This window comes from Telmatherina bonti (assembly GCF_933228915.1).
Source record: "Telmatherina bonti genome assembly, chromosome: 11".
NCBI lineage: Eukaryota > Metazoa > Chordata > Actinopteri > Atheriniformes > Telmatherinidae > Telmatherina > Telmatherina bonti.
Window position 1 is genome coordinate 15,882,665 of NC_136629.1, and position 27,045 is coordinate 15,909,709.

A 27,045-nucleotide genomic window follows, 5' to 3' on the forward strand; every position below is an offset into this window, starting at 1 on the left:
CGTAAATCACAGTGAATACAGCCTTAACATAATTGTAGTGTGATTGTATTTGGAAGTATTATAATTAATCTAATTGGATAAATTGACCAGATTTGTGTCAGACTTCGGTACCTAAATGGCTTGCTAATTAGCAGATTTTACATTTTGTGGCATGACTTAATAACAGCAAGTAAACTACATTTTCTCCTTTTTCATAAATTTCTATACTTTCCGTTAAATTTGTCCATTTTTAACCAAACAAATATCAATGAGTTGTGAAAACATGCAATGAAAGCAGAAAACAAAACGGTGCTCCCATCCCAAACTTACAACACAGATTTATCTTCTATTTCTCCATTAAAAATTCATTCCAGTGACATTACTTATGTGATTGAAAGATATTAAGATGTTACCTCAAAAACAAACATGTTCAAAACTAAAAATTTTCAAATATATTTTTTTAGCCTATTAGCAAGCTAAGCTAACACTGGTTTGTATAGCTGAGCAGTAGAACTGTAAACATTAGCTCTTGATGCTAATCTTCATGCTAAAATGGCTAAAACAGCACGCTAGCGTCTGGATGACCAGCTAATTTATGGAGAGCAGGTTGGTGACTTTAAAGTATGTTCAGAGGAATTTTAGTTACAGGAATTTTGTCAAGGAAAGTTAGCTATTAGCATTACCAGAGGGTAGAGATACTGTAGCCAGATTTCATGGCAAAAAAAACAGTCTCCTGTTTTCAATAACAGTATTTGTTTGTTTGTTTTTCCAAACTTCTATGCATATTATACAGTGCAACAACAAATGAGGGAAGCTAAAGCACAAATCTGCTTGCAATAAACTAAACCAAATTAAAAAGAAATCATAAAAAGCCATTCAGCTTTATGAATGAAAAACAAAGTCTCCTGAAGCATCTGCGAGTTTCCTGTGATTGTGTAATCATGTGAACCATGTTGCTGCACCTTAAGTGCTTCGCTCTACACTGAAGTTCAACACAACAGATTATAAAATACACAAGAGAAAAACACTTGAAACAAGCCCACTATCATTTTCATTATCCAGATTTCCAAACACTTGAGTGGTTGTTTGACAAGGTGCTGGGAGCTGGTTAGAATTTAGTACTCATCTGAAAACCACAGAAACAATCTCCAGTCTTTCAAACAATGTTCAGCAGCAGAACTGATAACCTTCCAACCAAAACAAGGATGTTTAAACCTATAAACAGATTCGTCGGTTCCACATCCCAACCTGATTTTGGTCGTGTGATGCTTGTAGCTCTTCATATAAACATCTTATCCACATCTAACCAGCAGTTCCTCTACTCTTCACCTGTTGCTGTTTGTGGCAGCTGGCAGCCTTTTCTACAAGTATCTTAAGGCTGAGTGTCTAAAATTACAACTTTAATAACATCTAAAATACAAAAATCATGAAGATTTTTAAAAGACTTAAAATATTAAACAACCTGACAGTTTGAATAGTTTTTTTTCATCCTGATAAAGTTGCGAAAACAGATGCTGCACCATATGTTTGCAAGAAATGTAACTACTGATGCGAGTAAGAATTTTAATGATTTGATCATCTATAGCAGCACTTCTCAAATATGGAGAGACACTCCAACGGTTATGTGTTATATATTTTATATTGTTCCTACTTAAAAGATTGAAATACAGTCTGTTTTATGAGGCAAGCCATTTGAGCTGGTCAGGATTACTACACACTGGTGGAAATATCCATGTCTGTATAGTCATCCTCAAATGTATTCGTACTCTTTCATTAAATAAAAAGGCTGAATTTGCGACAGTCACTCAAATAGGTGGAAATTTAAAAAGAAAAAATTGCTGAATTATAATTTAGTGACATAAGAAACTGTTTTTTGTTAATTGAAAGGAAGTGGAAATATCAAAGGATTGTAAAACACAACAGTAGTTTTAGTGATGTAACATATATCATTTTATTTTTTGTTTACTTAAAAAAATATTTCTATTGAACCAGAATTAGAAAATAATGTAAGGATTTTGATAAATTTTTTATTTATAATTACTTGTGACAATTTCAGCTTATTTCACAGGCAGGTGATTTTGTTTCACATTCTTTAATAGCAGGGTATGAATAAATTTGGGGACAACTATATATTTAAAATATCTTCTGGATTTTAAAAAGTCCAGTCATGATGTTAAAACCAGACACCTGATTAAGTAGATCCATTGTCAGCTGTAAGTTGCAATGCTGCGTAGTTGAGTAAATATATGCATGTGGAGATATGTCAAACTAATAGAGTTTTAAAACATAAACTTAAAAACAAATAGAATTATTATATATATGATACATTTTTTTAAAATGTATTAAAAATTGATTCAATTGCATTTATTTTTCTCCAGAAATTTCAGGTTGTTCTTTTTTTTTTTTCTAAATGAATAGTTCATACTGTTCTTGAAATGTAAACATTTTGTAGTTTTGTAGTTTCTTTCTATTATTTCTAGGTTATTATGCTGTTATTACTGGTCCGGCCAACTTCAGACCAAAACATTCTTTATGTGGCTCCTAAACTAACTTGTTCATTGACACCCTTGGTTTAAGGGGTACTTGGCTGAAAAAATATTCAGTAGGGCTTACAATGTCAGAAAAAGTTTGAGAACTATTTTCTTAATGTTTATCTTAGTGGAGTGTGAAGCTGCATCTGCCCCTGCTTCAAGCAGCAGAGAGGAAGTCTGAGCTGACTGGATAACTGTATTTCAGTCTAAATGGTGTTCCAACAGCACCCCCTGCTGGTTTCAGGTATAAACACTTAAATTCAGAGCAGCTTCTTTAACTTTGGTTTTAAACAGATAAAATGTTTTATTTCTGATTGGCTTACTCTTTCTGTCATATAAAATATAAAGGAATTAAACCTCATTTTTAAAATCTTAACCATTGTGGGCAAATATAACCATATATAAAACCAGTTTCACTTCATGATGACCTGCACACCCAGTAAGTGGAATAAGTGGATTTACTTGACTGATTCATTCTTTTTCATTTTAAAGTGAAGTTTTCACACATTATTTTTTGGACCTTTCACTGATTCCTGAAGGACTTTAAGCTTAAAATAAGTAGAGGAGCATAAGAGAGGGAGAAGCAGCAGACCTGTTCTTTTTCGAGTGTTCATCTTTGCCTTTTTTCACTCCAAAGATCCTGGTGATAAGAGTGCTGAAGAGAAGAGTGGAAGAGTTCCTCACCTGGAAAGCAAAGTAAAAAATAAGAGGTAAAGAAGTTTAATCTTCTTAATCTCAGTTGTAAAAAGGTTGTTGATTAAGCAAAACACAAGAAGTTCAGACTCACTGCCCACACAGGAGAGGTGAAGCCCAGCACAGACGCCTGCATGCCATCTGAAACAAAGGGAATAATGTTTTCCCCCAAACGGGTGTCTCTGTAGAGAGCCCGGAGGATATTCAGAGCATGGACCTGTAGGGAAAGGTGTAGATTCAGTTAGAAAGATCTAAAAAAAAATAAAACAGCAGGATATTCAGGTTTATCAGTGGTCGTGGTCAAACCTGAGGCACGGTGGAGCCGTCAGTGTTCCTGTCAGCAGACGGCATGGCCAAAGAAATCAGCTCTCTCATGGTCATCTTCAGCAGGCTGCAGCTGGAGGACTTGGGCTCAGAAGAGAGCAGAGCCTGCAGAAGAGCGAAAGGAAAGGTGAGCCTTGTCAAAAAGCCTGCTGGAGACATTTTCTGACTTTTTAAGGCTTTTGTACAAACAGGCATGAGAAAAAAAATAAATAAATAACTGTAACCCCTTAATCAGCAGGGCTCTGCCCCGGGCAGTTTTTGTGCTTTTTTTTAAATTTTTTTTTTATTATATAAAACCTTGTACAATCTGTTATACATTTCATATTTCAATACTACTACGGTCCACTGTGCGTTTCCCAATCAGTTAGTAGTTTTGAAATATGGTATCAATGAAGGTATCACTGCTTATATGATTAAATAATAATATAGATTAATTGTATATTGTATCTGTTTATTATCAACAAGGGCTGTAAGAGACCTCTCTTTTGGGACCATTAAACTTGTACATCAAATAAAACAAATATATATATATGTATATATATATACATATATATATATATTTATATATTTTGCACAAGATTGTGTCATCATCTTTAAAGTGTCCAGGTGCAGGCCCCGATTGTCTCAACACATCATTAAACGCAGCGAAAGACATAAGTTTTATTCGACATCCCCATCTTCAGAGTGAAAAACTCAGTTATTTTTCCAGTTGAGAAGATTCAGAGGTGATCAAAGTTATCAGCCCCAGAATTCAAGCATGAATCAGGCGTCAGCACTTCTCACAGTTCATTAAGTAAAAAAGTAAGTACTGGCTCTAAATGGGACTAATGCTCCTCTGCCAAACATCTCTCTGCTTCTAAGGTACAAAGTCAGAATGCATTAAAAGTTGATGAAGCAAACTGAAGCAGTGCCCACACTGCAGGCAAAAGTAGCTCAAATGGAACTTTTAGGAGTCCAAACAAAACACATCCCATTTTTTTTCTGATCAGAGAAATGCAGCTTTTTTATGTGCTCCTGAATCTCATATATATGATGTTTTATCGTACATCATATGACCTCAGTCTGAACAGTCCTATTGCATTTCACCAGCGTTTTACATCACTGATTTGGGACAGACATCACAATTCTGCACCGTAAGCGGTGGGTGAGATCAAAGGTATGCTACATGCAATGTCACGTCTGCCTTTGTGCACGTAGGCCTCTTCATGCTGGAGTATGAATGAAGTCGCACTTGAATTATAGTGTAAAAACATGCAAAAGAAAAATCTCTTGGCTTATAAATCAGAACTGAGACTTGCAGTGTGAACACAGTCTTAATGCTTATTTATGTACATATATATGTACATATGTCCATCTCAAATGGTAAAAATGTCACCGCCCACATTCTCTCAGGCATCATTTATGTTGGCCCTGTTGTTAAACATTTCATCCACTAGAGGGCAGAGTATATAGTGACAGTGGAGGCAAACATCATAATGTAAATTCTCAAAAAGAAACATGCAAGTTGCATGGTAGTAAACAGCGCTGGTCTGCGAGGCCATTAATAGGAAGTTCCAATTATTTTATAAATTTGATGCACAAAGGCATTTTTGCTTGAAATGACAAAATAAGCTAGTTTTTTTTCTGAAAAGAAAGCTCACAAAACTGGTGCTGCAGGAAAAGCAGTCACCTGGTGACTACTTCACCAACACCGGGGCACTCGGAATGACAACACAGCTGGAAGGCATCATAAATACGTTGCATCTTCTTCTTTCTTCCTTTAACTGGTTATACTGCCCAACACCGCCCCCATGAGTTTATGTCTTGGTACTGCTACGTTCGCTACGTCTGTTTATAAATCATCAAGCTTTCAGAAAACAAACTGAAATACAAACGTAAAGGACAGAGAATGGACAGAAGGACTTGCGAGTGTTCATGTGAGTACTTAAGGCAGTACGCAAATGAGGCTTAAATCACAGAGCTGGACCGGCTTGAATGTGGTCACATAGGACTGAGGGTTTAAAGTTCTGCATGCATCGATGCAGAGATGTGCTACATCTGTTGGGTTACAAGAAAGATAACATTTCTTTACCAATTTACCACTCACTCCCTCAGATTCTGATTATAGCACTGCTAAAAAAAAAAGGCCATACCCAAGGAGGTCGATAAGAAGAGTTTAGGAAGTGAATGGATTAGACCATCTTGATTTTGCTCTGTTGAATTCAGACATGTAATTATAGGTTCTTGCTACAGTCACTCAGTGAAACAGGAAAGGTATACACATGATGGTGGATGATACACAAGGAAATGCTGTAATCTTGTTCATCTATCACAACCTGCAGCAACAACACACCATCCAATCCATTTTGTTTTTAAGTGAGATCATTTTTCAGAAGTCTATAAAAACACTGAAACACGGAAACCTGAGAGTTTGGGATGAACTGGGTTACAGCTTGTAGAAAAGCTGCCAACAGGTGCTCTGCATTCGTGGGAATGAAATGTTCTTACTTGCTACAACTTCGTAACTTGCAAAAGAAAGGACATCTTCGCTGTTTGCACAGGTCTGCCTCCACTGAAACGCTGACTGAATGACATCATTTGTATGTGCCGAGAGTGGGAGTAGGAAATGTGGGAGCTGCTGCACAAGTTATCTTACAGTGGGAGCTGATGGGAGCCAGCTGTGTGTCAGGCCTGGGTTATGGTTTAAAATTAAGCCTTGAAGGAAGGGATGGAGAGTTCGGGGATAGGAGGAGGAAGAGGAAGAGGAGGAGGAGGCAGAGGAACAGAGGGGATAGCTTGGTTCCTGTGAACCAGTCCAGACCAGCATGAGGCCAGCTCAGGAGCCAGCCTTCCTGGGTCTGACTCTGCTTCTCTGTGTAAAGGAATGCAGCCCGAAACTCTGCCAAGGTGTCAGTTTCTGCATCACTGCAGCGTTCCCCTGCCTCTCCCACTATTATCTTATCTTAACTCCCTTTATCCTCAACTTCAGACACCAGTTGTAGTTTTTTCCCCTTTATTTCTCCAGTAAAGTCCCATTGAGATTAAAAACCTCTTTTTCAAAGAAGTCCTAGCCAAGAGGCAGCAAAAATGATCAATTACAGCAATGTCACAGTTTTAGTTTGATCATGTTCTATTCTCTCTTGCAACTCGTCTGTTTTCCCATCTACCATAAACCGGGGCTGCTCACTGATAATTACCATGAAATCCAATATATGACTGCAAACAGGACTTCAAAGTCTTGAAAACTAATCTTGAAAAAACAGAAATGAGGCTTCTGAAAGCTGGAATTAAATTTAAAATCAAATATATGGCTTTTTTTTCCTGTTCTAAGACAACCTGGCATGCAAACATTTAAAAGAGACGGGAATGACTGATGTCAGCGGTGCAGTCTTGTACACAAAACCACAAGAAAGAGCAAACCAGCTTTAAAATTACTGCTATGATAAAACATGAACTCTGTCATGTCTAGTTGCAATATCAGTAATCAGAGGAAGTGGAAGGGTGAGCTGTGGTTGAATTATACACTGAGTCAGAGATTACAACACATTGTTAAGAGGTAAGTGGTGCTGGGGCATAAAAAAGGGGGCAAACAAAGGACAGTGTGGGTTTTAGTCCAAACGAGTGAGTCAGTCTGAAAATAGTTATTTAGCGTAAACATGCAACATGACATGTAAAAATCTACAAAAAAACCCCATAAAAATCATGCAAATTCCAAAGCAAAGCAATATATATTTCCACAAAAGAGCAGGTGAGCCATTTGACCACACACTCTGTAGATACTAACTCGAAGGAATGTGGCTTTCACTGATGAGAGTCTGCACCCTGTGGACTTTAAAGTGTTTTAGATGTAGACGGTATGCTTCTAACAACACTTGAAATCAACAGCATGACTCCAAACTCAAGGCTGAAACATTACTCTTTTGAGACTGTTTTTGGCTTTGTTTGTTATGTTTTCATGTCAAGAAGCAGGCTAGTGCACCTGAATGTAGAAGGGTATTCCAGCGCTGCGTCGTGTGGCGCACAGTTTTGACGAGGGGTCGCTGGATTTGACCTCTTCCAGGACCTCAGACAGCCAATGAGCAGGAAGCTGCTGCAGAGCCCGACTCCCACTCCTGGCATAGACATACAAAAAACATTACATAATCATAAAATGATTTACTTTTAGATTGATAGAAATAGATTGTAAACACACAGAATTGTAAATTCACATTAAAAATAACATTTAAAAAGAAAGACTTAAGTTTCTTAATGATTGACAACAGATTTTTATGTGTAGACTCATTAAGATATTTGTATTTGTATTACTACTTCTATATAGTATCTCAGTTAATTGAGATATTTATGCTTTAGTAAGATGCTTACAGAAGTCACACTGTTGCTCAACATAATTCTTTTCCATCACCAGATGAGTTTCCCTGGTGGTTTTAATTAAATGTGCTAGAAAATGATAGTTCAAAAGTGTCTGCTAAAAACTGAACAACAAAATAACGTCCTCAGCTAGCTTCTAAACACTCTTGAGTCAGGGGGTTCAATGTGCACTGGCTTCAAGCTAAACGGAAAAAACCTGATTGAACAAACCATCTGTTGAACAGAAACATTTCCATCTATAATCAGCCAAATCCCAGACAGGCTGCGTGATGCATTGAAAAACCTGAAGGTTTCAGCTGTTTCAGGCATCATCACTTCAATAAACATCGATGCTTTAAACTCAAAATCAGATTGCATGAATACCAACAGAACAATATTAGATAGGATTTTGGCCCACTTTTGGGGAAGCATTAGCCATGTGTTTATCTGCATTATCATTCCACAAAAGTGCAATCCTTACAAGCTATACATGGTTGTAGAGGCGGCTAATCAGGCTTTCCAATTATCTATAATACTACATTAACTGGTTTCAATAAAGTGGAGAAATCACTAAACAAACAAAAATGTTCTTGTTTTTTGTGCAATTTAAATTATAAAACAAACAACAAATTGAATGAGAACTTTTTTAAAAGCCAAGTTGCAAATAGGAATGATCAGAACATTTAACATTGTTAGCTTAATATGCAGTCTTTGTGAGAAGACTTCAAGCTAGCTGCTAGCTAGGAACTGAAAAGCTTCCTAACTAGCTAGTAGCGATTTTGATTGTCATTAGCTGCTAGCTAGGTAGCTAACCCTCAAATAACAGTGTTAAAGGCTAGACATTTTTTTCATAAATCTGTTGAGTTCACTAACTGAAGATATTCAGTGATATCAACGTGGTATACAAAGGAAAATGGCACTGCTTACGCTGATTTAGCCAACTCACTGCTAACTATTCAGTAGGATCTTTGTGTATGATATAGTTAGAACTAGCATAAATTATAAATACTGAAACAAATTAGCCAAGACATAAACACATATTTAAAATGTTTGCTAAATTCAATACAATAACAGTACCAAGAAAAGAATAGTTAGGAAAAAAGCATAGCAGTACAGTAATACTAAAAACAGCTGCTAGAAGGAACATAATACACCAACATAACATAGGAGGCACATACATACACACACATACTTTAAAATATGAGAACAAAAAGACAGTACACATTAAAACAATGGACAAATGTCAAAGCATAGCTATAATGGTTGATATTCCAAAAAGTAAATGTGAAAGCTCTTTATTCAGCTATGATAAAGAAAGGTATAGATCATGAGAATCTGAAACTGACATCCATTGGAGGGAGTAACTGAGTTCATCTGGCAGCACTGTGGAAATATGTCTAACAAAACAAGTTGGGAAGGCTTGCTGTAAACAGTTACAGATATAAATGCACATGTCTAACTGGGTAATTCAGTCAAAGAGAAACAAAAAAGAGAAAGTGAAGACAAATAGGGAGAGTAAAAGGCAAAGAAAATTAGGAAGAAAGAAGACAGGGACAAAGAGACACAGTGAGGGAGTGCAAACAGAGTAGAGCACACTAAAGCCAGATCCTGAGGCAGGGCATCAAAAGGCTGTGGTTAAGCACCCCGCAATCAACACCCTATAACCCAGCACACGGTCTGCATACCATCCACACACTACTCTTCCCTTCCTGAAAAACACACACTTACATCAGAGGAGAGAACACACTCCCAGCTCTCCTACACACAACCACTAGAATGTTGTTCTCGTTACACAACCCAGCGAGAGACTGGTTTCTGCACAAGAACAAAACAAGGGGGTTTTGCTTTAACCGCTCAGCACTGGGTGGTTCAAAGTCGACACTGCTCCAACGGTTTTGTGGTTCATCACCTGCCGCAGGGCCGTGGACTTTTTCCACAACCAGCCATTGAGGAAAACAGAGACGAACAAGGAAGGGATTCTTTCATGTCATTCAGAATGATCTTTTTTTTTCTTAAATTTTAAGGGACGAAAGGGAAACTATTTCTGTTAATAGAGGAAGGTGGCATGGTGGAATAGTGGTTAGCACTGTGGCCTCACAGCAAGAAGGTCGGTGGTTCGAGCTTTGGCTGAGAAGGGGAGGTTTGAACAGTGGCCTTTCTGTGTAGAGTTTGCATGGTCCAAGCGGAAACCTTGGCAGTTAAATGGGAAACCCCTCAACCAGTAGGGGCTTCCTGTTAAAAAGACCAACTTCACATCAGAAATAAACATGTTTACAGCTTGGTGCAAAAATCAATTTTAGGTTTAATAGGTCAGGTTTACCTTCAACTGTGGGGGGGGTTGTTATAACTCCCCCTGTTTAGAAGTAAGTTTATTTTGAAATTTGACATATTTAGGGGCTTGTCTTTTTATTGACAGGTACCCAATATCCTGTTGCAAGAAGGAGGAATGTAAAATAACCACGGTTTTTAGCTGGTTAACAGTGTGATTTGGCTTTAGCCCGCTAACCTCCGTTAGCTAGCTAGCTATGGGTCAGTTTAGATAGGTCTTAGCTATAGTGAGGTCAGAGTTCTCTAGATATCAATCATCCACATCCACGCTCTCAGTCCCCCTCTAAGCTCTACCTCTTTGCCCAATTTTGTATTTTCCGGGAGAGACAACCTGTGACAAGATGAGAATGGTAGGAACCGCCCACCGAGATATCTCTGATGTCACAGAGGCTCCGTCCATCTTTTCATTTACATTCTATGATGGGTTATCTCGGGGTACTCTGGCTTCCTCCCACCCACAAGACATGTGTGTTAGGTTAATTGCTGTGGTTAATTGATCATTTATCACATGTAAGTCGCTTTGGAGAAAAGTGTTTGACAAATGATTGTAGAACAGAATAGTATAAATCTGATAAGAGCTTGAGATTTAAATGTGACAGACTAGCAATCTGTCCAGGGTGTAACCAACCTCTCGCCCAACGCTTACTGGGATAGGCTCCACTTTCCACGTATCCCTTAATGTGACTAAGCGGTTATGAAAATGGATGGATGGATGGCCACGCTAATATGCATCTGCTAACTAATAATGTCGACAGTTACATGATGGTTTTTTTTTTATTCTGAATTAATAATTTAGAATTAAATAATTCACAATTAAAAGTATTTTCCAACAATGATAATAATTCTGAATGGAAGTTTACATGAAACATGTCCTTACTTAATTCTGCTTTAGAGCGCCAGGTTGGGAAGGGTTCTGATTAGACAGAGGGCACATGAGAATTATGACGTACCGAAAATAAACAAAGTTTGCTCCATGCGTCTCGGTCATACCTTGTAAAAACTACATAATAAGTACCAGTTTCGCCGGCATCATTTTGATGATAATTTTGAAGTACCAGCTCCATGCAAGCATACTACTTCTCTTTTTTCAGTAGCTGTGTAGGACAAGGAAGATTCAGAATTAAGTTTAATTCCGAAAATCTTTTGCATTCGGAATTAGGTGTTTACATCCGTTTCAAGCAGAATAAACTTTTATTCAGAATTAAAGAGGAATTAAATCTCCCATGTAAACGTAGCAACTAGTACTGGCTGAGTCAGGGGTAAATTTCCCTTAAACTTTCTCTTCTCCAACACACCTGATTTAAACTGAATGGATCCTACACCTATTCTAGTTCTGCTCAGTGATTCATCTCATCGGTAACGTGGTGCAGGTCCCAAATTAACACTGTCATGAATTCCTCCATTCAGTAAATGACAAAGGAGAGGTTAATAATGTCTCAAAGAATTCTGAAGCAGGAAAAGCTCTTTCTGAGCAAAAAACAAAAAAAATATCAAAAGGTAGAATCAAGAGACACATAAGACTTCAAAGATGCATTAAGTACTTTTCCAACCTTAAAACTGCACGTAGTTATAGAGACATCACTGCACAGCAGCATCCCGAGGCTGAGTAATCACACTATACAACTATTTCGTCTCGGACAGCAATGTGAAGTCGCAGCTGTGTTTTGCTTTATGCACCATGTAACGCAGTGGCAAGTGAATGTAATCACCAGCCATGTTAAACATGCACCATGACTGATTCAGCATATAAATCTAAAGTTTACATTTATTGGAGGAAGAAAAGGAAAGAGGAATAGACAGAACAAGAAGTAAGACAAGTTAAAATAAGACTGACTTCCTTTGCTGGAGAGAGCTCACGGTACAGGCAAGATACAAGATGGACGCTAAATTAGCTGTTGTTAAGAGGAAGTCTGCGAAGGTTGTATATGTCATTAAATTACAAAATAATAATTAAAAACACAACAGATAGATGATCTATTTTATAATTTACTTTCTACAAAAAAGTAAAATAAGAATATGAGCTTAAACTACACACGAAAACTTAGAAAAGTAGTCTTCAACTCTGGTAATGACGACCAGTTTTCCTATATACTGTTACAAAACTGAATCTGAATCAAAACTGAACCTCCAAAATCCCTAAAAGACAGTTTCTGTTCAGACTGAACCAGACGGCATCAGCCTTGCTGCTTTATGATTTTGTATCTGCACATCATTATTTCAGACAGATATTATATATAGATTTCAAGAGACAACATAAACTTTCTAACTTTGTTTTGTTGCTTTTGTTGGCCGTCCAGACGCCACCAGATAATCAATAAACCCATTTATCCATTCTTAATGTGATTATGGTACACTGAGAGGACTTATCTTGTTGGCTAATTACAAGGCTGACCGACACTCAACGTGACGACAGAGGCTCTGACGTTCACCGCTGTTCAGCAGTATTAACTTTCAGCCCCTTTGAATGTAAAAACGCTCACACACACACCTGCACAGCATTTCGGTGAGGCGTACAAAGCCCACATAAGCCAGTTCAAAGGCGCCACGATGACGGGACTGCAGGAGCTGCTGACGGAAGTACAGGCCGACCCCCTCCACCTGCAACAGAGAGACACAGAGAAAGGATCAGCAACCTGACTACAGCAAGCTCAGTGGAGCTGTCTACTGTTGGCGTGTGTGTTACTTTAGGCTGCTGCATTATACTTCAATACAAATGGATGTGACCATTCAAAGTGATCAAAATGACTTAATTCTATACAAAACCATGCCAAACGTCCACAGCTAGAGGTGGTTTCAGGCCCAAAGCAGAGTGAATGATGCACACGCTTCAACAAGTAAGGATGAAACTAAAGAATAAAAGAAAGAGTTGAAATGTGTGCAACCAAAATCATTTGGAAAATCTTAAATCTGGAGAATACATAACGTGGATGTTAGTCAACTTATTACCAACAGGTGCACCTCACAGGGAGCCTTCCTAACATTACCCGCTGCTCACATTTCAAGGGATATGAACTCAGCATCACCCCCATTCATCATCTGATCCCTCATTAAAACACTTTAGGTAGATTTTGACCGACAGCATCTGGAACTTAAACCCACTCTGAGACGTTTTACAAGGATCTAATAGATTTTTTAAGCCCCGGGTCTCGCATTTTTACTAAGCTCCAAGCCGAAGTGAAAATGAGGCAGATTTAAGCTGAGCTTCTACCAACGTGTCCGGCTCTGTGTGGGACAGGACGCATTCTTTGTCCACTTGCAAAAACTGGGAAGGGTGCCAGAATATCCAAAACCTCCTAATTTTTTATGCCCTTCTGTTGGGATGCCAATTTTTGCTGATCTAAAATTAGAGGTTGAGGCTGACTCTAGAAGAATCAGTTACTCCCAGTGCGAGAAGATGGCTATAAGAACAAAGCAAGAAAAAGATCAATTAAATAAAATATATAGATTAGATCATTGGTTGTTGTTTGGTTGGTTGTCTTTCCAACAATGTGAAGCTTGAGTCCATGAATGATAGACAAGGTCCAGACTTTCTTTAGGATCATTGTGAAGGGGGAAACCTGGAGGGAACCCTATGGCGCAGTGTGAAATGAGAACATTTCAGCTGGTTGCCTGGCAGATGGTCGCCTTGGGTTACCAGCAACCGCTGAAGCAGTATATACCCCACTGACTATGTATGCCTACGGTTGACTGTGGTAACACAACAAAGATCTGAATTGACCAAACCCTCCCAAGCTGCATGCCTTGGTGGAAACAGGGCTTTGGTTTATTAAACTCATCCATCCTCACTGGACGGTCGGATCTGCAGAGCTTAATCATTGCAGCGGTCAATTCATCTGCATAAACTAAAGATTTTCTGTTACAGATGTAACATTTGTGGCTTGCCATACAGATGCTTACAATTTATTACTCAGATTTAAGCTACTAGCTTCTTATTTTATCCCAGATTTCCCAAACTATTGTGGGATTAAACATGAGTCCAGTGAGACAGAAAGGTAAAATGCAGAGAAAACCTGACCAATTGGAAATGCTCTGCTCTGTAATCCCCACGTTGAAGGAGATTTTTAGGGGTGAAATTTCCCTTAAACTTCATGTAGCTCCCTAGTTGCTGTGATAAAGCATGATATTGGTACAAATTAAGGATGTTCGATTTTTTTTTTCTTTTTTTTTTTTTTTCCAACAGACAACTGAGATACCGACTTCATCAAACTCTGAATTTCCATTGCCAATATCAACTGTTACTGATATTTTTTGAACAGGCCTTGCCAAACAAAATAGAATATCTGGAAAATTATTCATCACATCTCTTATATTTTGGCATTTTGAGTTAGATGAGACTTAGCTGAAGAGTTTGATATATAATATGTTTATACTGTATAAAAGTTGGGTCGTTAAAAAAGGAAAAACCAATAACGATAATTTACGATATTTTATTTTAATGTGGACATCAGACGATGATATTGGCTAAGGGTGAAGCGCAAGAGTCTTAAAGTATATGAGTGTAAAGATGTAAATAAATGCACCATACATTTACTTTTTGTGCCATATCAGTCTGTGCTACCTCCTGTAGCACCTCCCTGATGGTAGGAGAACAAAGTTCACTTCTTGGTTTCTTCTGGTGTTCAGTAGTGTTGTGAACGCGATCACTGAAGTTTGTTTTTCTCTGAACAAACTCGTACAGATTATGTGAGGTCCAGTAACAGTTGGTGCCTACACTTCCCAGGTGCTGCGTGTCCTTCAGACTACATCACACACAAAACACTGAACGCTCTAGCATAAACCAGCAGTACCACAGCAACACTGGTGCAGAGAGGGTGCATACACATCTGACACCCCGTCTGCTTATAATTATCGATAGGATTATTACGTAGTGTCTGAAGGGTAAATTTAACCTTCCTGTCTGCTTAAAAGCACAACTCAGGATGTCAGCCTTTGTCAGCTTCAAATAAAAAAATATGTGCTGATGAATCTGTCAAGTGTGTGTTTTCTTTTTATATTCCTACACTTTAAAGCATTTTGTTCTCCAGCTTTAATATTCAGGCGAGACATAAGCTTTTCATTTAAAAAAGAAAAAGACTTTTTAGAATGAAAAAGGTGAATCAGAAAAATAAAACTATAAATAGCCCTGCGATGGACTGGCGAGCAGTCCAGAGTGTACCCTGCCTTACGCCCAAAAGACTGCTGGGATAGACTCCAGCTTCCCCGCGATCCTTCATTGGATTAGCGGGTAAGATAATGAATGAATGAATTAATGAAAACTATAAATATAAAACAATCTGTTTTGTATGATCAAATTTAAGATCTTCTAAAACAGATTTCATTGCAAAATACAACACTTTCACTTTCCTTTACATTCTTAAGTCCAGTCTTTCATTCTCACTTCTAAACTAAAAGAATAAAATAAAAAAAACAAACTAGAAAATCAGACCAAGTAGCTCATTCCTACTTATACTGTGAAGAATCCTAAAAAAAAATTTTCCTTTGTCCACAATTCCTTCCAGATCACTCCCAAAAATTAACTGAATCTAAGTTACACCAAAAACCTGCCCAGCAGTTTTAGCGTAAAGTTGCTAACAGACAGACAAACGCTAAGAAAGACGTCACCTCTCCGGCCGAGGTAATTAAATGAATCAAACTTCAAACTATTTGAACACTAAAACAGCGAAATCTGAACGTGACTCATTCATTTAAACCAGTGAGAACTCACCTTTGAACTGGTTCATGAGAGGCATGAAGCTGCACTGCCAACTCAGACCCACTGGGGGTTTTAAGCAAAGGAATGGGTTGCTATGCTTTTTGTTGCTGTTGTTGTTTTGCATTTTTACAAGCAAAAACAGGGAAGGATTCCATAATGTCCCATCCAACCCATCCCAGTGTTACCAGTCTGACTTTGCAAAGAAGAACACAAATGATGTCCACCATTCTTCTGTTTTGCCTCTTTGTTGGTTTTTCTTTAAGTCACAGTATCATGCAGCTGTCGCATCTATCGTGTTCCAGTCGATACGCCATCAGGTAAAGATACAACTGGCTGCAGAAACACGGTTTACTGAACTAAACTGTCCTGAGCTGCACCCCCCAGTGGAAACGGGGCTTAAGAGCAAGGATACAGACATATTTGGAGTCTAGGAACACGCTTAATCTGATACATTCTTACAATTTAAGAAAACTTAACATTGATGGAGACAAGGTTTCACTGGATTATCTAATCACACACACTTTATAAAGACACCACTTAGTTTTCAGCAATGAGCACGTCAAGTGTGAGAGTGGCGTGGCATGTCAGTGGCGTGACAAGTGTGCTCAAATAAGGATGCCGAGACATCCGCATAATGGCCACTGTCAGTAAAACCATCCAGTTTGTAATAGTGTTAGCAGCGTTATTCTAACTACACACACACACACATATATAAGTGAGCGTTGTTTTTGTGTGCAGACTGGTGAGCATGCTGCAGGTGAGGCGGCAGGGCGAGGCGGACGCACAGCTCCAGTTCCCTGTCATTAAGGCTGTGGTATCACCACCACCAGAGAAGCAGCCAGGCCCCGACTTAGTCAGGGGTGGCACGGAGGGCACAGGGAGGGGTTGGCATTGGGAGCAAAACACACAAAAAAAAAAGGAGAGGAAAAAAAGAAAACACCAAAACACCCCCTAAAGGGATGTGGGGTTAGACAAAACGTGAACTTGCACAGACACGGGCCCGCACATGGGCCAGAAATACAGCCGTTAGTGTAAACTGATGTCACTGGGTGTAGGGACGGTGATGCATGAGGACGGTTTCCAAAGCGAAGACAGAGCGTGATGGAACAAAGAAAACAACGTGAATGATAAATGTGCGTTTGAACAGTGAATGTAACAAAGAGGCAAGGCTTACACAGCCTTTCTTTATATTTGTCAATAAACCCAAGCGACCCTGCAGAACCTCTGGGACCACAGAGAAAACCGCAGCGGTACCAAGCCTGATGACTTATCACACTGGGCTCCCAGAGTGGACTCCCAGGACAAGGCTGACCTCACCAGAGGTAAAAATGGCAGCGACAGTCACTGTTAGATGGCCCGTGGCTACCGGGGCCCAGACCGCTGTGGTGCTGAGCTGGGACCGAGCCGGGGCCGCGACTTGGCCTATTTAAAGCTTCCCCCTCCAAAGGTTCCCGTCTGTGTAACTGTTTAAAAAAAGGCCGTGCAAGCTTCCCGTGCCGGGCGGGGGAAGGGTAGGGTATGGTGTGGACTTTATTTAGACATCAACTTCCTGTTTGCAAACGTGCCCGTTTCCCAGAAAAACTTCCATGTGTGGCGAGAGAAGTTCCCCAAGTCTAATTACATGTATGGCTCAGAGCCGTGACGGTGACCCAAATAGCCAAGTGACTGCCAAGGGTTCGACAGCGCTCTTATGTTTGGAAGTAACAGGAGGATATGTGTAGCTCTAGCTCTTAAATAGTGAGGTAGAAAAAGGTTGGTATGTAATAATTCAGATTGTTTTATTGCCTTGTTGCTACTAAGCATAATCAGTTGCTTAAAATCAGACCAAAGTGTGTCCATAACAGGCACTAGACATTTATATGTCTTTTGTCATCCGGTTTCTTTCCAGAGTGCATTAGTCATGCTACCCAGAGGATTTTATGCATGTAATCATAAAATAAAGTCACATTTTTAGGAAAGACGGTTTTATGTGTGGCAGCAGAAAAGAAAAAAAAAGGTGGAAATAAAAAGTGACATTTAAGCCATTATGACTTGAACTGATGCAACGTGAGTTTATCTGAAGCAACGCAGGTGTCGCATCAACATTTTCTAGAGGTGCATCCGTAACATGAAGTTTACTAAATTTCAAAATAATAAATAAATAAACTTGAGGATCTCGCGGTAATTCTTGCAAGGCCCATTCAGCTTGCAGGTTGATCACTATTTATTTTCTGTCTGTTTTTCCCCTCCTGACCAGTTCTTCTCTCATGACTGTGGTTTCTGTCTTCATACATGTTTAGTTGCCATGGGTCCACACACACGGCAGCTTCCATATTAGTGCCAGCATTTTTAGAACGGTGTCTCTGAATAGACAAAATACTGTATATGAAGTGAGAATCTCTCTGAGCTTTAAAACCAGTTTCGTCTGATAGGTACTAGAGCTGTGAGAGAGTGTGAAAGACACCACTGGATCCACTCACAAATGAAAACATGTTTATGTCTGAGAAAACTTGGTTTTCTCAGACATAAACATTCCCAATGGTGCTTTGCATTTTAAGTCATTGTTGTGGCCATCTTTACCACTAGATGTCAGCTGTCTTTTAAAGCCCATTTATGCTTGACAGAATTAGATAAAGGGGAAGAATTTAATAAGTTTTACACTTCTTCCTACTCTTTTTTGAACATACCGATTGTTCCCTTGTACATTATATTATTTTTTGCGTCACGTCTCACCTTTTTATTTTATTTGCTTTGTTGTTTTATATTCATGTTTGATTTATAATCTAATTACTGTTCGAAGTAAACAATAAACAACAACAACAGGAGACTGGTAGACAGATGGACAGATATTTTTGTCTGTCTTTTGCATCCATTATCCACGTAACTTGGTCCGTTTTCATGGGGCTTAGCTATCGGTCACGTGGCGCAGAAGACAGAGCAATAGCACCAAATAAAAAACTGCGGGGGCAGTGTTGAGTTACATAGCTGAAATGCAGGCAGCAAAGGAGCAAACCAGAGAAGAAGAAGACAAAAAGGAAGAAGATGACACAGAAAGAGGCAAATGAAAAACACCTAAAGAATAAGAAGATGCAGAAAAGGAAGCTGAGGACAGCATCAACTGTAGACAAAGCGGAAGCATTTGCAGAAGCTGTGTGTGTGTGTGTGTGTGTGTGTGTGTGTGTCCAAAACTTGTGCTAAAACGTGGAGAATTGCCCTTAAAGGTGTCGCTAATTTATTGATCTAATGTTTCTTGTTTAACATGTGAAGCTGTGTATGTTATAAACACCTCCAGTAGTTTTAACATCTGGAAAGTCTTCCAAGTAAAAAGAAACAAGACGACAATATTTTCATTTTTTTGTTTCATCCTCAGAATTTAGACCCTTAAATACCACAGTGTAAACAGTGAACTACAGGGTCAGCAATGGAAGATGTCCAACAATGTATTCATACTGTGTTAATAACTCTGTGTGAGTGTGTGCCTTTGCCACAAAGCATGCCTCAGCATTGGTGTGTCTCATCTTTGTTGCCAGGGTTCCTACTGATCCCGGCCGAGCTATGCCAAGTTAACACCAAAAAGAACTATCAAAGTCCAGCTGACCAGTTTCTTGGTGGTCCGTAACACGCATGAACACACACACACTTTAGAGCTCTGTAGATTTGACTTTAAACAGCAAAAATAAGGCTTATCATAACAAATCCTCGCCCAAAAAAAACCCTTCTTATGAAAAGAAGGTTTTATAGTTTTTACCATGTCTCCTGGAGTCCATCTGAGGAAAACCAGAGACATTCATACAATAAGTTCCAAAATTTACAGTAAGAGGGAGATAAACTCTCTAAATCTTGGTGCACAAGGCTTGTAAAGACTAACTGTGGTAAAAAAATAAAAAAAAGCAACAGGTACTTAACATTTATGTAAGTTTCAGTCTTCTACATAAATTTAGAAGTATTTCTACATGTTCTCTTCATCATTATGGTTTCCAGGGGTGATTCATAAAACAAATGTTTTATCCACTTAAATAACCAAAGAAGCATCTGTCAAAGTAAGGTCTTTTACGTTTACGTTCATGTCAACTATGAAAACCTGAAGCTGAAGAGGCTTCAAGACAAACGCCGCCCTCCGTATCTTTCTTAGCTGAACTAAACACGCCGGCATGCATCATCACAAAAAAAGTCCCCGCATGCTGCGTAAACCTGTGGACACGGAAAGAAATTCAGCGGTGAAAAAAGAAAGACATGAAAGCATAACTATCCATGTCCATCTGTAGACGCTCCCGTTGCCATGGTGTCAACCAGCGACAAAAACAACGAGGATGTCACATGGGATGAAGGCTGAGGACAGCAGGAGGTGCGTGACTCCCACACATCTTGGAAGGTGGTGTGTTTTCCGCCGCACCATGTTGGTTTCTACCCCCCCGCCCATCCATGTCATCTCTGCAGCACCGCTACAGGACTTTGTGCACGTAACCTTGCCCTGACTCAACTTTCCAAACACGACTGGTATCACTCCACTGACTGTTAACGCCAACAAATGCAACATCTGCGTGCACGAAGCTGACGACAAGTGAATAAAATTCATTTTTTTTAAAAATGCCTGTTGAAAAGATGGAGAGAGCCGGAGCTCAGATTTCCTCTCCGTCTGCCAGCTTCACCACATGTGTGTAAGCCACTGCTTATGTAACAAGATCCGCTGCCATGGTTACCAGAGACAACATGATATCTGTGATATCATCACGATGAACGATGTCTTCAGGACACAGTGGCGGTGACATTAATATGGAGTCCGTCCGGTGGAAAACTTCACTCATTCGAGGTTTTTGTAACGCATCTACTCATCACGCAGCTGAAACATCCCTCTGTTTTCACTCTGTGGTTAACTTACAGGCATGAGCCACTATGGCTCTTCATGTTTAACACATTTAGCTTCTCACAAGCTTCTCCATCATTTCATTTTCGGCCCTTTTGACTGCTGTGATGGAGTTTTTACATACGAAGACCACTGCAGCTGCTGCTCATGTCCTCACAGAACACAATAAAAAAGCAAGACATTGCTCCTGTTCTCCCATCTTTACACTGGCTTCCTGGGAGACAAAGAACTTGGTGGTGCTGGTGTGCAAGGATTTTTTTAAACTGGTTTAGGTTCAGTATATGGATCTGATCTGCAGTTTGAGCCAATAAAAGCTCTAAATATATCTGGCTCACGTTTGCCTTCCATCCACAGAGATCAACCTAAACACGCAGAATCGTGTAAGGTTTATGTTCCCAATATCTGGAGCAAACTACCACAAAAGCTTCCAGCTGATCCAGAACTTAGTTCTTTAGATCAGCTCTGAAAACTCATTTGCAGTTGCTTTTAACGAAGATAGAAAGCTTTTCCTTTTCTCCTCCCCTCTGAAGATATTTTTTCATTTTTCTTTAGTTTGTTTTCATTCAACTGTTTTAAAGAACTTTTTAATCTTTCTTTTGCATGTTGCTTTCAATGTTTCATCAACAGCACTTAGAAGTTGTCTTGAACATGTGTCACAAATAAAGCTGCCTTGCTATGAAATCTGACTCTTTCAATTTCCTCAGTAAGAAGTTGGAAATTCTCATTTTCTAATAGTTTATGAATGCACCATCTGAACTGAACCACATGATGGCAAAAAAAATGACAGTTTAATCTCTTAACAATTATCAGGTGCACCTTAACATTTCCTTCATTGTTGGTGTCATGGATACAACACGGCGTTGGAAACATTCAGACATTTTCCTCCATATCGACATGAAGCATCATGTAGTCGCTGCAGATTTTACTTAAATAAAACAAGTAAACTTTCCTAAAATTCCTGAAATGTGAAATCTAACATTAATATTCTAGTGGATTTGACATTTTTATTCCATTTTCCGTTAATGAAGCAGCACCGAAGAGGCGAGAGGGAACTGAGATCAGATGATTTTCACAGGGAAACAGAAGGAAAAGACGAGGATGCTGCAAGTCAGGACGATGGTGTCACTGAATCTCTGACTGAAACACAGAGCTGATGACAACAGCCAAGAACCTGCCAGTGCTCTTTATCTAATTAAATCGGGATGTAATTTGACCAACATATTGGATATAAGTAAAGCGAGCTGAACAACAATGGGACTAATTCAGCAGCTTGCTGAAAAACACTGTTCACGTAGCAACCAGAAAGCTGACAAAGACCCACCGACTGCTGGTGATGCTGCAGGTACAGAAAAAAAACGTTTAGTAAACAGCGTTCTGTTATCCCTCCTGCTTTCTCTCTGTGTAAATAAACGGACAACATGTAAACACAAACACACACCAACACACACGCTCTTTACCCCCTACGCAGACAAATACATCCTACGTCTGGTTCCCTTGTTATTACGGGCATGCACATGCTGAACCACTCAGACGACTATTCCTGTGTGAGTTTGTCTGTGTGTGTGTGTGTGTGTGTGTGTGTGTGTTGTTTGCAGCACTTTGTGTTTTCGTGCTGGTGGTGGAAGTGATTTGGAAAGAATGCAGTGGAAAGGGAGGGGCGTCGCGGCCGTTAAACCAGCAGGGTCGCGCCTCAAATGGAAGCGCGGCGCTAACGAGAGCGGATGCTAATTCAAGAGTCTCCCAGTGTGAGGTAAACCCCCTCCCCCCACAAACACACACATCCATTCACACCATTCCCCTGTATAGCAGCGTGCATACACACACACAGTCACAGATACTAATATTTCATAGAAAACAACAGATTTGTGTTTGTATGTCCCTTTAAATACCTTATTTTTCCTCATTTTTGATTAAGTTGACGGATGAACGTTTTTCAATCATTTTAAGAAAAAGAAAAGGAAATCTATTTTTCTGATTTAACAAGATAATTTTACAAGAAAAAGGAATCTATCCGTTTTTTCTGAATATATTATTTCATCTTGTAAATTCATTCAATTTTTAGTTTAATAAATTCAGAAAAACTAATGATTGTTTATCTTTTATAAAAAATGATCTCATTAAAGTCACATGACTGAACCTGCATCATTTTGACACTGCGAGCCTGATTTAGCATCCATCTTGCATCTTGTCTCTTCTCAGAACTCTCTCCAGCCAGTAAAAGTCAGTCTGATGTTGACTTATTACTTGATCTGTCGCTTTTTCTCTTTGTTTTTCTCTCTTCCTTCGCTAATGTCATCTTGGGTTTCTTCCATGTACAGTATGAAAAGTGGAACTGTAAAGCAAAACGCGGCTGTCATGTGAATTTTGTTCAAATTTTTTGGGTGCTGGTTCAATTTAACTTGTGATTCTCATGATTCCCCGATATTGCTGATTTTTGTAGACTATAAACAAAATAAATGTACAAAACTTTTTTTTACCTGTCATTTTTCTTGATATAAATTAAGAAAACACAACACAGCCGCCAGATCATCATTCTGCTGCTAAAATGCCCAAGAGGACAAGTCAAAAGATCAACAAAAACAATAAAAATGACAAAATTTTATCATGGGTTATTTTTATTTATTTATTTTGAAAAAAAAAAATCGATTTTTTTTTAACAAAAGAAATCTAAATTAAAATTGTGAAGCAAAAAATCCCGATATTTTATTTTTCAATTCACTTTTCCCACCCCTAACAATAAATGTTGGATTGTAATCAAAACAAGTCTGAAGCATGAAGTTTTAATGTCAGAAAGTTATGTCATGTTGTCTTAATTCATGAAAAAAAAAGTTGAGTGAATGCGATCTGCTTCTGTATTACGCTGACATTCAGCTAATTTTCTATCTTCTTCTTTTCTGTTCCTCATAAAATGTGTAAGAATATGGTCATTTTGTAAATAAATGACAAAAAGTACCCTCCCCTAGTCTCAGTGCAGGCTGATAGAAGGAAGAAACTGAAACAAACACAAACATTTTCCTTCTAGCCAAACAGCAACAACCAGAATCTACAGCTGTGCAACGACGCAGACGACGGGCATGATGAGCAGCACTTTGAGGTGCAAAACAAGCTTCTCCTCGGCTGAAGTGAGGCTGCCGAAGCAAAAGAAGCACAATAACTCTGTATTAGCAGAAGTTCTATTTTCCTAATTAGAAAAAGTTATCAAACAAGCTCTTTTTTTTTTTTTTTTTAAATAAATGCTCGACACACATAATGTTCTGCTTTGTGCCAGATGGTATGTTTTATCTGTGTGTGTATCGCTGCACATTCTGGGAGCAGATGATTCATCATCATCATCATCATCATCCAGATGAGACTCGCCATGTCGGGCGGTCTGACCAGCGGAACTGCAGAGAGCTGCGTTCATTGTGAAAGTGCAAGAAAAACATGGACATGATGCCTCACTCAGAAATTTTGCTGCATCACAGCGTTTGCTTTTAAATAGTTCACAAACACAAAGAGCCAAAAAACAGGTTTTGCTGTCATGTAGAAGTAGTGTCCGTGTTTTTCAGCTCAACTACGAGCATATGAAAATGTTTGATTTGCTGTAGCTGGGCGAACAAACACTTCCTGTGTTATCTACTGTGGTGCTAAGCGTACTGGCACCCTCCCATTACAGAAAAGGCTCAATTTACAACAGTCATTAAAACAACCAGAAACTGAAAAAAGTTATAGTTAATTAAAATGAGATTACTGATAAATGACTGAAAAGAGACACTGCTTATAACAGCAGCTAAAAAGATTTGTTAGAAGTAATCATCTCAGAGAAATTATTAGTTTTCAGGTCCCATCGTGACTGTTTTTAAATTATTTCTCTTGAACTATTATTGAAAAGCAGTGTCAGGATTTTCATTTATTTGTTATTTATTTGTCGATTTCAACCCATTTCAGTGACAGCTGCATTTTTTTTCCTTTTTTTTTTGTGTCTTGTCCAGCGTTTAGGCAAGCAGAAGGATCGTCTGGATGCTGTGTTCTGCTGAGCAAATTCACTTTGCCAAGGGGAGCGTTATAGATATAACTTGTTTTTTTTTTCCTTATTTAATGGGAGGGTGCCAATATACAGAAGCAGAGAGCGGTCGTTTCCCCTATTGGCTTTTTGTTTTTTGTTTTCAGTGGTTACATCGAGATAACAACTTAACTTTTTCCTTATCTCAAGATAAAGAGCGTTTTCTTGTGATTACGGGATAATTATCTTGTCATAACGGCACAAGCAACTTTGTTTTTTTCAACATAATGAGGTAATTATCTTGTGATCAAGACAAAACAAAGTTGGATATCCCGTGATAACAGTGTTAAAAAAAGACACGCGACCACGACCGCTCTCTGCTTCCGAACCAATACACTAAAAGTAGATGTGAACTTATCTGAAACAAATTAAATAAAAATAAAAATACTTTAATCCCAGAGCTATATTATAAATAACTTGCATCAAATGACCTAAAATACTGAAAGGGAGCAACTCGTGTAAATTCACAGCCTGTAATTATTCGGTGATGTTGTGGCTGCACGGTCTGCACGACAGGTTATGTATAGCAGCTACCTCAAAGCAGCAAAGTGCAAGGAGACGTTGGAACCGCATATAAAGTTCAGACCCACTTTGTAGTTTATTAACTTACCTGGAAAACACAAACTGAATAACTGAAGACTTTGGTTATCTGAATATTACAAGTAATCTCTTGGTCAGTTTGACCTTTGACCCTATAACACCTAAAACTCCCAAGTTAAACATCCAGACCAAATATTCATCCAGGATTCAGTGAAGCGCTCTCAGATTTGTGCTTCAACTCAGAAGAAATGTGTGACAGCTGTCGTAGCGAAGGATCTATGAACTCATATCGTCATGTTTCAGAATCTACAGGGATTTTCACACACAACCATCTCTAGGGAATTCTCTGGAAACGAGAAAACATCCATCAAGCAGCAGCTGTCTGGACCAGAATGTCCTGTTGATGTCGGAGGAGACTGGTCATACTGGCTGGACATGACACGACGGGGACAGGAAGTCAAACAGGAGCAAAGAAAGCAACCGTTACTCTGAAACGGAGAACCATCACCAGTAATGTGTGTGAGTGTGACGGGTTTCACCTGTTCCTCTGTGATGAGCCCTGTGTGTGTGCGTGCGTTTTCGTCGGTGTAGTGCAGAGGCAGGCTCTGACACAGCTGTCCGAGCAGCATGGCTACTTCCTTCATGCTCCTCCAGCAACATACCAGCACCATCTGAGCCGTCACCCTGTAGCCCTCGCCTTCTGGAGCCCGCACACACACACACACACACACACACACACACACACACACACACACGCCGCAAAAAATACAAAGAACAAGGAAGGAAAGATGAATTGCTTTGTGGATTAATAGATAAAAATCTAAACTAAAAGATTTATTCATATTATTATGTCATAAAGTTCCAGTTTGTATCCAGAGGAAACCACAGGAAGTCTCCTGATAATTCTGCTGTTCATTTTATGCTCCATCTAATTGTTTACACATGAAAATTACAGTGAGACACCGGCTGTTCAGGTTGCAGGAGTTTATATAATAATGATCAAAGTTTCCAACATGGAAGGACGCCACACAAAAAGCGGAACAGCTCCCCCTACAGGATATCCCCTGTACTGCAGCCCCAACACACATCTCAGGTTTACCTGTGTGGAGAGGCGGTGTGTGTGTGGTCTGAGTGTGATCGTCTCCCTGGTTTGTGTCCAACTCTCTGGCGTTGTTGAAGAAGTCGTTGGTGTCTCTGGGCTGAATCTCCTGCAGGATCCTCTGCAGGCCGGCTGACGTCTCTGTCCACACACATCACATGTTCCACAGCATATTTTTATGTTTCTGTCATCTTTCAGGAAAATTCTGGTTATGATTTTATTCATGCTGAAGATTAAACGGTTTACACACCAGAGTCGCTATCCATGGGGATGAGTCCCTCTGGGGAGGAGCTCTGGACCACAGGAGAGACCACGTCAGACACCCGGTAGCACACGGCGATCAGCTTCGACACCAGATGTCTCCAACCCTCAGTCTGACTCAAACTCCTACGCACACAAACATGGACGATAAAAGAGAGTACAAAGCTGAAATCCTGAAGCCAAAGTCGAATAATTCCGACAGGATCTGGTGCTCACTCTGCGTTTAGACGCTGCAGGACAGCGGTGATGCAGTTCACTCTGCCGTAGAGAGGAAACGAAGCCGCCGCCTGCAGAAGAGACGACTCGGCCTTCGACACCTCTGACTCCAGACAGAGCAGCAAAAACTGAACCACTGAGGACAGAAAAGCAATCCTGTAACGTCGAAGA

The 27,045-nt window shown here is 39.4% G+C and overlaps 1 protein-coding gene across 1 annotated transcript in view; it reads right to left on the reverse strand.

The window, feature by feature from the left end:
• thada (THADA armadillo repeat containing) overlaps positions 1-27,045 on the reverse strand; it is a 142,203-nt gene that overhangs the window by 102,039 nt on the left and 13,119 nt on the right. Inside the window, exons 18-26 of the mRNA XM_079249231.1 lie at positions 26,875-27,010; positions 26,648-26,784; positions 26,398-26,538; positions 25,838-25,998; positions 12,670-12,779; positions 7,486-7,618; positions 3,510-3,632; positions 3,298-3,420; positions 3,103-3,194 (exon numbers count right to left, since the gene is read on the reverse strand). Coding sequence (XP_079105357.1) covers positions 3,103-3,194; positions 3,298-3,420; positions 3,510-3,632; positions 7,486-7,618; positions 12,670-12,779; positions 25,838-25,998; positions 26,398-26,538; positions 26,648-26,784; positions 26,875-27,010 — 1,156 coding nt within the window. The remainder of the gene's footprint in view (positions 1-3,102; positions 3,195-3,297; positions 3,421-3,509; positions 3,633-7,485; positions 7,619-12,669; positions 12,780-25,837; positions 25,999-26,397; positions 26,539-26,647; positions 26,785-26,874; positions 27,011-27,045) is intronic.